Genomic DNA, 13395 nt, shown 5'->3' with positions numbered 1-13395 from the left:
GGAGGTGGATTGAGGGGTGGGGGGTGGAAGTCTAAAATGTCTTTTGGTGAATGATGACAGCTATGGGGTTTATATCATTATATCAAGTAACAGCAAAAAGGAGATAGAAGAATAGTAAGACTTCTTTTATGTACTTCACTTTTTACCATCCACAAGTTCTGCCTACTGGCTGTTGAAATCCAAGAGCTTTTTGTTAAACTGCTGCTCAATAAATATGTCTACTTTGGTAGTGAAAAGGTTGAGGACACAGTGAACAAAACTGTCATTGCGACTTCACACTGTGACAAAGCTAAACTACTGTGCACTGAAAGAAATTTTTTGACCAGAAACACAGGTGTGAGTCATTAAAATCTCACCTACAGGGAGTGGGGGGGAAAAAAAAAAAAAAAAAAAAAAAAAACTGACAGTGTAATAAAAAGTGCAAACAGACTAATATCACTGTGGGATGACTATTCAGAGGGGATACAGTGGTACAACAGGGGACAAGAGAAGGGTTCAAGACTGGTGCTGGCCTTTAGTGGTCCAGCACGGTCCCCTGGACCAACCTCAGTGGGGCTGTAATCTGGGGGCGATGGGGATTGATGTGGGAGCTGAGGTGACTGAGGAGTGTCCATCCGCAGGGGAATGGGTGGCTGATTGAAAGATGAGACACCACAGAGCCCAGAGATAAGAGATGGACTTAAGGATTTGACATCATGTTTACGACATATATCAGGACAATAAAGATGATAATGATGAATGAAGAGACTTAGGTACATTCTCAAAACAAACAAACAAAAAAAAATACAACAAAAAACAAACAAAAAAACAACATAATAAAACAGTTTTTATATTCTATAATGGCCTGATATGGTTTATAAATGTTAAGCCCTCCCCTTCCATGTAGTTACCGGCTCAGACTCATCCCCCATCTGCAGGTGCAGCATTGAACAAAGAAAGGAATAAATACAAGGGTCAAAAGAAAAAAGAAAAAGGCACCAAAAGGTAGAAAAAGGACACAATACAAGGATACAATAGCTGCAAGCAGTGATGAGGGGGAGGCCAAGCAGTCGCCATGGCAACTTGAGCTCATCATGTCAATTTTTTCCCCCTGTTATTAATGTGTTGTTCTATCAGTGGTCAGACAACTTTCAGATGACATGGAGAGTCCATACATCAAGTCTGGTGGCAATATATCAAACACTGAGATTTTAACTGGTTCCAGCAAAGTTTGAAAAGTCAGAATGTGCCTGAATCTGTGCCAATTGGAAAAAAAAAAATTGGCCTGTAAAAATGTTTTGAAACTTCTTAAAATCCAGTATGTCAAAAGTAGCCATGAGCATCGATAAACTTGGCTTTATCAAAGTGATCCACTGTTTTTCACATAAATGGATCTTCAGCTGCAACCCACTGGTTATAGTTGAGGCACAGCCATAAAACTTTGTGGAAAGAATCAGTCAACACTTCTCCATTTGGTGCACCAAAATTCTCTTCAGTTGTTTACCATACTGTGCTAGTGGTTGCCAGAAGCGGCTTGGATGTATGTTGCATGGCTGCTTGGCCCCCTGTTATCGTTACTGGGCGTCTTTAATGTTAAACCTCTGGGTGAAATAAACAGTCTTTCAATTTCACTTAAATAATCATGTTTAGAAGACATACCAGGCTGTCAAGTCCTCCTCCAAGAAGGTCCATAGCACCCATTTGCATGCCACTAGAGGCTGGTGGTGGTGGTCCAGTGGTGGTGGGAGGTGTCAGGTCGAGATTGAGAAGATCTCCCAGCAGGTCTCCCTGGGATGGGATGACAGCCGGAGGGGCATCAGAAACTGCAGCAGCAGAAGCTGTGTCAGGGCTCTCACTCTCCCCACTGGTAAAAACAAAAACAAAATGGGGCAAAATGATCTTTAAGCCATATGCATTATGACAACTTTGGTTATTATGAAGCTCCTAATTTGTCATTAAACTGCTGACAAAACTCAATTGCGTTCATATGAATAATGGTAAATGGATGTAATGAAACAGCATCCAAACGAAGGAACAAAGAACAGCTCCACAGCTTGGCACTATTTGCAAGTTGTACTCAGCAGATTTGCTTGAAAACAAAACACCATAGTTAAGAGGGCAGTTCCACTCAAGTAAACTAACCCCTCTGCCTGCAGTGTCAAAATAATTAAAGTGTATGACTCACGATTCAGTACTGCCAGGGAGTCTCTTGTGCTGAACTCCGCGGCTGCCCTCAACAAAGGCACTGGGTGGCTTGTGGTAGACAGAGGCCAGAGTACCAATGTGGCAGATAAGTTCCTCCAGCAGTGTAGGCTCAATCAGATCTGTCTCCTCAGAGATCAGCGGCTTCTCAGCCAGAACCACCTCTTTGGCAGCCACAGGGTCTGTCGAGAGCAGACGCCAGTAGATGTAGCCTCGGTCTCTTAGGTCTGGGTTATCAGAGTCCTGTGAAAAAGGGATGAGTCATAAGGAATCTCTTTATGTTGTATGTTTAATAAATACTTAATGTTCGACTCTGTCTTGGCCCAGAAGTGATACAAAGATATCAAAAACTGAGTTCGCCTTAGGGTAGTGGTAAGATTTGGATAATGTATGAGGCAATCTGACACTGTACTTTTTTCTCGGCAAAGAAAAGCACAAAGTTCCCAGGGTTTCAACAAAATCAAGTAAGCTTAAAAGTTACTTCAGTGAATAGCCGATATATTCATTCTTTGAAGTTGTGAGGCACATTGTCTCTACATTGCTGCTTTCTGCCAACCTTTTACAAGAAAAAAAAAAAAATGTTTGTGTGCATAAAAATTGGGCTTAGGGGTAAAATTACCATTTTCTTTTTTGCATGTTTGCCTATAGTATACACAAGTACTGGGAAACAAAAAAAAAAAACAAAACAAAAAAAAGAATAAATGTAAATCTGTAGGAGGATTATAAAGGTCTGGATTTTGGAACAGAAATAGGAAGCCCCTTTTAATAACTTTTAAATGACACAATTAAAAGAATAAAGAAATAAGGAACAAGGTTCGAAAAGCAGACAATAAAGGATGCACTGTCAAATATGCGCTGACAGATTATCAGAAGGAAAAATAGCATGTATGAGGTAGACAGCTTATTTGCCCCCCCTCTCACCTGTGTGGCTAGGCTTAGCACCTGCTGCACCAGCTCTTGGGTCTCCGTTGGCTTTTTCAGGAACAATTTGACGATTGCAGTCAGGAGCTGCAACTGCACCTAGAGGCCAGTGAGAACACCAAATGTGTTACAAACGCTCATGCACTGCTTTTAAAAGCCAGTGAATAAATGATCAGATGTACCTTAACACTGTGTGACAGTTTAAGACATACAGCACAGTAAGTGAGGTTTTAATAGGTTTTAGATAAATGACACCCCTTTCTAGCAGTAAATAGTTTAAGACAATTTTACACATGCACTGCAGCCCCAAAATTTCTGCCACAGCACAAAAAAATTGTTTAACATCTGATTGGTTAGCTCAGACAATACAGTCCCTTGTGTTAGGTCTGCGTAGTGTTCAGAGAATACACAATGACTAAGTGCGCTTAACATGTCCTTCTTCCTTCATCAGTCAATAATAAAAACTGAATATATTTCCAAGGCAATAATATGGGAATCAATCAATTACTTAGGGAGAGTCTAACCAAGCAAAGCTGTGTAATCCGACAGCGAGCCGTGGCAGAAAGATCTGCAGAGTAAAGGCTGGCTTTTCAACAAATACGCCCCTGAGCCACATATAAGAAGTGACACACTGAAATATTGTAAAGCTTTCTCATTAGTCACGGTTAGTCACAAGAAATTTTATTCCACCGTTTCTTTTTCTTATTTTAATCATTGTTCAAGCTCACTAAAAGAAAAAGAAAAAAAAAGGTCTCTGATACTTTCGAATTGGTGAATGCTATCTCATCCTTTCACTCCTTTGCTACAGCTAACCAGTGGTTTTAATGATTTCCTGCTTGAAAGGGCGTATTTGTTACTCCCAGCACTGATGGCAAATTATTACTGCAGCTTCCATTAAATATTGACTTTTTCAAATAACAACCTCCCCACACCCTCCTAAATACACCTGAGTGCTTTCATCATGGAAACCCTCCAAAAAGCTCTCCAGCAGCTCATCAGCATTGTCGATGCGCTCGGCGTACTCTCCTACAATCCAGATCATGGCGGCACGCGCCTCCGGCTCATCCAGAGAGTCCAGATTTTCACACAGAGTGGCAATCACACTCTCGTACCTGCAAACAGTGACACAAAGCATCAGTGCATCAGATGCAGAGACACTTAAACACAAGACTGACATAATGCAAATTGCAGTTATTTTCTTAAAACAGCATTCATCCGTTTGTCGCCGAGATGGACCGAAATAACTATAATAAAATCTGATCAAACAACCACGTCTGGCTTGTAATACGTGGTAGCAAATAACTGCCTACTTTCATATCCAACAGACATCGAACAACATTAACACTGCTTTGGAGTCGTGTTTTCTGGCACCCTGACAAATGTAAATTTATTATTCACTCTCCTTTTAGCCCTGGTTTGGTTTTCGGATCTTTCGCAGGCAACATGCCAAACTATGATGTTTTCTGCAGTGGTTGGTGAATTTCTGATCCGCATAAAATGCTTGGTAATAATTCAGTCCATTTACATATTGCTTTCATTAAAAAAAAAAAAAATAATAATAATGCTACAGCAGAAATGCCTAATTAACAGAAAATCCAAAGGTTTGACTGGGCAGTGACTCGTGTCGCTCAACGCACAAGGCATGCTGATCTGGAAACAATGCAAAACTGCTCCCTTAGAGGCTCACAGCTTTGCAGCTGTGTAGGCACTCCCCTGGATCCACAGCTAAAGTCACACTCCAGACAAACCAACCTACCCTTTGAGCCAGGTACGATCAAGTACTGTCGACTACAAGCAGTTTTTTTTTTTAGGGGGAAACACTTTGTCTTTATGAGTAAAAGGTTTTCACTGCTTATTTAAAGATGAAGAGGAAATGAATGATGAGGTGTCTACATGTGGATAACAGCATATGTAAATAAGGGTTATAAGTCTTTGTCATACATTTGATAAATGTGATGATTATTCATACAAACACAAAGAGTTTTAAGTAAACCACATACTCAAGCGCTCTGCACTCTTTAAACTGAATCTAACTAATTAAAGAGTTAGCAAAATGTGAAAACAAACATGTCCAAGAAGAAACCTACTTGTTAGGGTACTTGCGGAAGATGTCCTTGATGACCACAATGGCCTCTTGCACCACATAGTTGACCTTAGTCTGGATGAGGTCTAGCAGTGTGCTGACACAGCGCTCGGCTGATTGCTAACAAACAGAGAGAGAGAAAGAAAAGATGACTGCCATGGAGATTAAGTAGTTCAGTAAGTGTTCTTGTAAAAAAAAAAAAAAAAAAAAAAAAAAAAAAATTGTACTTGATTTAAATGTGGATAAGATTCTCTTGAGGGACATCTCCTTGAGCCTTGACACATCACTTTCTACAGTCCTGCTACTTTTGTATTACTCCCCGAAAGTCCCATTCTAATCATTTAGCATGCTGGATCTCATCCACTGTGTCTAAACAGTACATTTTTTAAAAGAAGTTTTTATTTGGGGTTTGGGTTAGTGGGTGGTCACTGTGTTGGTGGGTGCACAATAGCATGAGCAATGCTATGTACCACAGCTCAGCTCGTGTCTGCTGAAAGTTGTCCCTCAGACACCTCAGGTCATTTTAGCAGAACTTTGCATTGACAGTTGGATCCCAGGAGACCAATTCATGGTGTACAACCCTGTGAATGTTAATATGCTGGCATGCTACTCTGGACTTGATGCGCTGCCTTCAGGCTGTGACAGTGTGGGGCTCTTCTACTGAAAACTGCTCTTTGGTCTCTGGGTCACAGCCAGCTTCCCAGCTCTCATCACCAGTGATGATCCTTGACATGAAGGTTGAGTCAGTTTGACACAGGATTTGATGTTTGCTCTCTGTGCGAGGTGCTAACAGAACCAAGTTGACAGCCGTGGAATCAGCAGTGGAGTAGAAAGGGTTAGAATAGAGGGAAGAGGAGAGCAGGAGACTACAGAGTGTGGGGTCTATGGAGAAATTGCAACCTGCAGGTGGTTAAAGCAGGACTTCCACAGAGCCATACTAGCACAGCATGGAGCAGCAGAGCGGTTCATCAACATTCAGGGGTATTTTTCATTTGTTTTGGGTTTCTTTTTTTAAACAGTCATGAATATTTCCTGATGCACAGTGGTAGATAACATCTGTGTAGTATGCAGAAAATGATTTCATTGGTTTTACTGAAGATTAATTTCACTTCACAATGAAACCAGATTTTAAATGTCAACAGCAACAAGTTCTATTAAATCCTGTGCTGGATACTCACACTTCCCCAAAATGGAAATATTAATAAGCTGTAGTTCAATTTGTCTGAGGAACTAACACATAACAATGCCATGATGACAGCACCACCTTGTGTTTGAAACTCCGTCTTACTGGTTGGTGGCAAGTAGTTTAACTATTTACAGCACTGTGATCTTCAACTACCAGCGAAGTGAACACACAAACCTAGGCATTCACTATGTAGCTAACACAAATATTTAACCAATGAAGCGTCTGATGACATCACCTTCGCTTACCTCAACTTTGATGGCACAGCGGCCAATGGCTCTGACCGCTTTACGCACAAAGTCCACATCCACCTCAGTGGCATACTCCTTCAACTCTGCCAGCACCTACAGCAGGACAGATGTGTGTCACTCACTGGATTCTGTTAAATAGATTTATTCTTGGGAGCATCCTAAGATAATGTTGCATTATAGATGTGGGTTTCTTACCTGAGCAATATTGGCTTGAGATGCTAGGCGAATCATAATGTCCAGCTTCTCCAGTTTGACATAGATGGGGTCATTGTACTTGACAAAGAAAACCTTCATTTCGTGCTTCAGGATCTCCGGGCTGAAATGACACATTAAATATTGCTTGTTTACAAAGTAAAAAAAAAAAAGGAGTCTAACTGAAATATGACAGTTTATTAAAGACGTGGCAAAGAGACCCTCTCCTCAGGCTTACCGTCTCTGGACAATGAGATTGATATTTCTCAGCGCCACATACTGCAACTCAGGCTCAGCAGAGAGGAGAGTAACCAGTGGAGGGGCGAGCTTCTTCAGTAAAGTGCCATAATAGTCCAAGTCTTTGGGCAGCATCTCCATGAACTTCATTAAAACTTTAACCGCTGACAACACCACTGCAGAGTTGGCATGCGAGAGCCGTGGGGTCACACGCTCACAGATGCTAGCAGGTGTTATTAATGTTGGAAAAGGAAGAGCAGAAAATTAAAACTAGTCCAGAGTGAATAGAACAGGCTTAATGACAAGCACAAGGACTAAGCCGTCTCCTTACCTTTGGGACTCCCGGTCATCACGAGGTGTGTAATTGGCCAGACAGTCAAGGATGAATATCTGTCCCCACTCTGTGCACTCATTAAGAGCTGTCAGCAACTTGTTTATGGTCTGAGGGTTCAGGTCCATTAGATTACTATTGGGATGAGACTCAGCAATCTCAGACAGCGCTGCTACTGCATTTGCTACAACCTACAAATGAAGACGACAGCCACAGATAAATGCTAACAGCAAGAAAACCATGCCCACTTACAAAAGAGATCACTGACATCAGGTTCAACATCTGCACGCCAACAATGGACTTATCAGTGAACGCTAGAGCTATGGCTTGTAGGCAGCTCTGTCACATGTAAGAAACAGGGCTGGCTCAACAGCCAGCTAAAAAGGCTTTGTTAAAAAGTCGTACCATAGGGTTGGAGTCAGAGATGAGATCTTTAAGGGTGTCCAGGAAGCCTTGATCCTCCACCAACTGGGCATTGATATCATGAAGCTTTGCTACACAAACAGCAGCCGTCTTCCTCACGTATGGGTCTTCATCCTTCAGACATTTTCTCAAAGGCTCGCAGAGGTACTCTGTGATCTTGTCCACACGGATGCAGCCCATGGTACGAACAGCAAGAGCCCGGATCAGAGGGTTGGGGTCTTCACAGTCCTAGGTGGGTGATTTAATGAGGTCAGAAGTTTTGTTGCAAATTTTTAGTAATTTCTACAGAACCCTGCATTTTACAAGCAATTTTTAATTTTTATTTAACTCTTGTTTGTATCAAAATCCTTGACCATGTAAAATGGTCAAGGATATTTCTGGCACAGAAAAAAAAATAATAAATAAACAAATAAAAAAATTAAAAAATAATAATAATAAAAAAAAAAAAAACGTGGAAGGAGTCAAAGATCACCTAAACATCTGATCATTTCTTACAGCTTCTATATATTTATGACAAACTGAGCTTTACCTTCACAAAGGTGTTAACAGCCATGATCGCCATGTCTGGCTGGCTTTTTGCGTAGTTCATCAAGTAGAGGTAGACCAGCTTCTTCAGTTCCAGGTTATCTGTCTGCATGCAGTTCACAACATCTGGGAACAGAGCACTGAAGGAGAGACGAGCTGTTATACGACTAATGACTCACAGTGAGAGCTCATGTATGCAGTTCTACTCTACATTTGTAGACATGATTTTCACTGATATTTTCCCCTCTAACTTACCTGACATCCTTGCCCACTGTCATGGATGCAATGACCTTCTTTACAGCCTCCTTCTTCTTCTCTTTCTTATCACTATTGAGCTCTGCTTTGAGCTCAAAGATCTCCCCTATACACAAGAAACAGAGATAGGATTAAAAACATGAAAAGGTATAAATGTCCATGGCTAGAAAAAAAAATGCTGGCCGAGTTGATTGGTCAACACCAGTACTGTTTAGGTCAGTGACCTGTGAAGCAAAATGGCTGAAAAGCACTTCCATTTTATTCCACTACATTTATTTTACATATCTACTGACATGTGTAGATGTATAATAGAAAATATAAACTATTATTAAATGAACTGCAGTATTTAGCAATAATTAAATTGTTCTTTTTGTGAACCAGTTAAAGTGCGATTGATAGGCCTGGGAGCCCAGTGGGGGGAGGGGCATCTTTTAGAAACATCTTAATTAGAAACATCTTATTGTGTAATCCAACTGGTATACAAATAGGATGAAAGTGCTCTGCCAACATTAAAATGTGCAAACTAGACAGTGGACACACTGGCTGACATTTTACAATTCTCTGTCAGAAAGCTTCATAAAATATAGAATGAGTGGGGAAGTGGGACTGGCTGTCAGCTGTAAGCATAATGAACGCGGTGCAAGAGCTTTTTCTCCCACAACAGTACAATGGAGTGGGTAATAGAATAAACACCTAGACCTGTAGTTTTCATCTAAATACTTCTGGGAGGTTGCTATTTCCTTAACAATCATTTCCTTGAATTATCTAAAACTATAATTAGTCTAAAATGTAATCAGCAAATGTTTACAGAAGCACTTATGTTGCTGCTGTAAACCTTTCAGCAGTTTAGTGAAACAAATTCATACAGTTGCCCTACAATTAGCATTGCACTGTAATAACATTACTATATTAAACTCAACAGCCACATTGCAGTTACAATAATGTCATTATCTGCACTATCTGTACAATGGGTGCACAAAGATATCAAACATGTCTTTTTCATCCTGCACATCTGTGCTGCATTGAGCTTATTTCAGACATGTGCAGAGATGAGGAAACGCAGGACTTTGTGTAAACACAAAGCCAGTAAAGAACACAGTGTTATTAAAGCAGAGTGTATACAGTGTGTGTCAAATATAACCACAAAAGGAGTGTGTTTGCCCATTTGTGTTGAATTGTACACAGAATATTTTTATTTTTTTAATTTGAGAATCTTTGAGAATCACGTTTAATTTAGTTTTTATTGCAGTCTAACTCAGCTGCCTAATTAGGGTACAAACTACACACTGCAAGCAAACTGCAAATTATAAGCTTAAATTTGAATCTGCAGACTTAAGTATTTCCCAGGCAAATTAATACTCAAAGTCTCTTTTGCATGTGAGCTCCACACTGCACAACACAGCATTAGGCAGATCCACAGGGGGGAACATTTTGAAGGAAACTTGTTCTTATGTCTCAGGTAATCCTTAAAAACCAAGGAGTCTGGTACACTATCATTTACAAGCATCTGTTTATATTTCTTAAGCCCTGTGTGTGAGAACAAAGAGGGCTTCTAGGCTTTCCCAGGGCAACATTGTGTGAGGGGAGCTGCTGAAATACAAGGAGGCCTAGCAGTTATCTCACTGAGAGCTAATTCTCACTACGTCTTATCTGATATACAAAAGCCAAAGCTCTTGTTCTTGGGAACAACTTTGATACAAAGCTGTCAGATGACATCTTTAGGTACATTTTTTTTGTTTTGTTTGTTTTTTCCTTACTTACATCTAACTTATAGTTCGGTAACATTGCTAGTTCTACCAGAATATGCATGCTCTTGAAACAAGTAAATGTGCTTGGCTTCATAGAGTTGAAGTTAGTAAATACATGCCAAATCATTTTACTGGGAATCTACAAAACTTTAGTTTTATCAGAGAGAAAAAAAAAAACATCTATTAATTACTTTAACAACCTGGGAAAAGGTTAGGTCCCCTTTGGTAAAAATAATAATTTGGCACAGCCCAGCTCACAATGACAATAAATCCCAAAGCACTCGCATAAATATAATGTGTAGGTACCAACAACAATAATTATAATCTCACACTAAGGAGTTTACCATGTTAAATCTTCTAAAGAACAAAGTTTCAAACCTTTCTTAGTAGTGGTGAAGTACTTGGAGTCCGTCATCTTGGATCCAAATTGTCGATTCTCCTGCAAACGAATGACAGGATGAGAAAGATGATAGCGAAATCTTTTCCTGACTGGAAACTTGGAGCATCACGAGAACAACAGGAAATACTAGAAATGCAAGCACAGGGAAATAAAAGGAATTCCTGTCTTCTCCTGAACAAATGGTAGGGATCTATCGGAAATCAAAACAATGGATTCTGTTAAGAAATCAGACACTAATATCTCCTCTTTAAAAAAAAATTATAATAATAATCTTGGTCAGCACGTATGGGGCCAACAATAACTCTTGTCAGCCAACATTCAATGTTTTCTTTTGGGTATCATTAGCTATACTTCCTCATCCCGTTGCCCTCAAGGCACCATTTCATTTTATTTTTATTTTTTTTAAGTTTAAGGTACAAAGATGCCTGCTTGACAGATTTCAGAGAAAACTGTAAAATATTAAAATACTATTGGAAAAATAAAACCTGTGTTTTTACATGAAATTTTGACATTTTTGGCTCATGGACAGCTGGTCGTTTTTAGGAGGTCTCCACAACAGATCATCTGCCTCCATCTCACCCAATCCCTAGTATCCTCCTGTCACACACTCCATCCATAAACCTTGTCTATAGTCTCCGTCTGTTCATCCTGCCTGGAAGCTTCATATTCAACATCCTTTTCCCAATGCATCCACATCACCTCAGCCTTCTAACTTTTGACTCCAAGCTGCTCGACCTGAGCTGTCCCTCTGATGTACTCTTTACTAATCTTATCCATCCTGGTCAATCTAAATGAAAAGCCACGTTTAATTCTGCCACCTTTAGCTTGGCCTCCTGCCTGTTTGTCAGTCCCACCATACACTCTTCCTGTAGTACTTCTGTCACTAATCAGCCCTGACATCTCAACTACACCCATTCCACCCTGCCTGCACCATCCTCTTCACCTTTCTTAAGCACTGGCCAATGTTTAGGTTGGCGTCAGGTATTTAAACTCAACCACCTACACCTAGTAGCTTCACTGGACAGCAGTGTATATGTTTAACATATATATGGCTTGTTCATACCAACATTATGTGGAATTTGTCTCTTTAAAGTCTTTCTGATATAGAAAAAAGTTAGTATTTCCTTGACTATGCACTGAATATCTATTATTACTGTGTTACAAATATGTAAAAATACTTCTGCAGTGAATAAACAAACCCATAAAGATTTCATTAATCGAACTTACATTCAGTTCAGTCAAATGGTAGAACACAGAAAGACAGAGAGAAATTTCCTTCACAATATTCCGCAAAATAACCCTTTAGTCTCTTTAAAATACGTCTACATTTATGAATGAATTCTGTTAGACTGACATGCTAACTTGTTATTAATGGTACTGAAATACACATTAACTAGAGCACCGGGTTTCAGGTACCAGTCGACATCCGACAAGTCGCTAACTAGCCACAAGTTAACCAAAACCGAACCCAACTGTCGACGTAGTTAGCAATACGTTAGCCGATTACGATCCGTTTGTACGATAAAGCACACTGCTACCGAGCTAAATTCACACCGAAACTCTCGTGTACTCTTACGTAGCTTCTGATCTTACAACATAAGTATTTAACAAAAGCTGTCGTTAACTTATACCGCTAGCTAAAACACAAAGTTGAGAAAATGTTCTCTAGCTGGCTAGCATTAGGCTAGAGCAGCATTAGCATAGCTGGCTCGAGTGTGTACGAAAGGAGGCACACTTAGTTGAGTAGTTAACCCAAAATGAGCTAAATTGCAGCCGATAGTTGCGCATTTAACAGTGCATTTCAATCCACTACTCACGCATAACTGATTTGCCCACTCCTGCATGTTTGCAGCAGTTAGAGTAGATGAATGAAGCTAATGCTAAAGGATAGCAGCCTGGTGCAGTGTGCCTGTCAGTGTCAGCTAGCGCCTGACCACTTCTCTGGCTAGCAAAGCTGAGACATGACCTTCTAAGTAGGGACTTAAGGAAGCCTTTGCCGGGATAGTTAAGCTCTTAATCTGTCGGTGTAATTAAGACCTTACTCAACGAATTAGCGTACCTTCTGGCGTTAAAATTAAACTCGCCATACAGTGAATTCAGCAAGCACAAATATCTTACCGTGACAAGCGTAGCAGTTACTGTGATGGCCTTCGTCCCCTCCTACTTGATTTACTTCCGTCTTTTAACAAAATAACAACAGGCAGGCAACGTCAGCTCTCATTCATACAGGGCTGGTCATAATGAGACAAAGAAATTCAGGAACTCTGTCAACGCTGTGCGCTTTTCTTTTCAGCTCCAATCCGGCTACTTAAATCTACATACAGAGTAGGTAACTAAATATTCACTTTCACTAAATAAATAATTCAGACAGTTATCGTAAGAGCAAAGGATGTGTAAATAAAGTGAGACCCAGTTTTGAGTTTATTAGGAAGCTGATAAAACACTACCTAAATACAATAAATAAAATCTATGGCCTAAACCCTTCAACTGATAATATTATGCCAGTGTTTTGTGTATCCGTTTATACTGTATTGAAATAGCAAGTGTTTATGTGCATAAATGAGGCGTTAAATGAGGATTACCAAATACTAATTTCTACAAAAAGATAGCACTTTGGTCCACTGTTGCATGACAGCAAAAAGGTCCTGCTGTCCAGTCATCTCTG

At 40.1% G+C, this 13395-nt stretch overlaps 1 protein-coding gene across 7 annotated transcripts in view; it reads right to left on the bottom strand.

The window, feature by feature from the left end:
* ap1b1 (adaptor related protein complex 1 subunit beta 1) overlaps nt 1-13006 on the bottom strand; it is a 28399-nt gene extending 15393 nt beyond the window's left edge. The window contains exons 1-16 of one of the 7 annotated variants that reach the window (XM_005473361.4): nt 12849-13006; nt 10709-10769; nt 8583-8688; nt 8332-8467; nt 7785-8030; nt 7380-7570; nt 7050-7271; nt 6815-6935; nt 6617-6712; nt 5190-5305; nt 4049-4214; nt 3103-3201; nt 2165-2424; nt 1639-1843; nt 891-911; nt 546-632 (exon numbers count right to left, since the gene is read on the bottom strand). In XM_005473361.4, the coding sequence (XP_005473418.1) occupies nt 546-632; nt 891-911; nt 1639-1843; nt 2165-2424; nt 3103-3201; nt 4049-4214; nt 5190-5305; nt 6617-6712; nt 6815-6935; nt 7050-7271; nt 7380-7570; nt 7785-8030; nt 8332-8467; nt 8583-8688; nt 10709-10745 (2109 nt within the window). In that variant the 5' untranslated portion in view covers nt 10746-10769; nt 12849-13006. Of the gene's footprint in view, nt 1-545; nt 633-890; nt 912-1638; nt 1844-2164; nt 2425-3102; nt 3202-4048; nt 4215-5189; nt 5306-6616; nt 6713-6814; nt 6936-7049; nt 7272-7379; nt 7571-7784; nt 8031-8331; nt 8468-8582; nt 8689-10708; nt 10770-11957; nt 11981-12547; nt 12676-12789; nt 12813-12848 lie in introns of those variants that run through there. The other 6 variants (XM_005473362.3, XM_005473359.4, XM_005473363.3 and 3 more) reach the window with 6 other exon arrangements.
* Nucleotides 13007-13395: the final 389 nt, after the last annotated feature.

This window comes from Oreochromis niloticus, linkage group LG12, assembly GCF_001858045.2.
Source record: "Oreochromis niloticus isolate F11D_XX linkage group LG12, O_niloticus_UMD_NMBU, whole genome shotgun sequence".
Classification (NCBI taxonomy): Eukaryota; Metazoa; Chordata; class Actinopteri; order Cichliformes; family Cichlidae; genus Oreochromis; species Oreochromis niloticus.
This window is presented reverse-complemented; position numbering and strand designations above follow the sequence as displayed.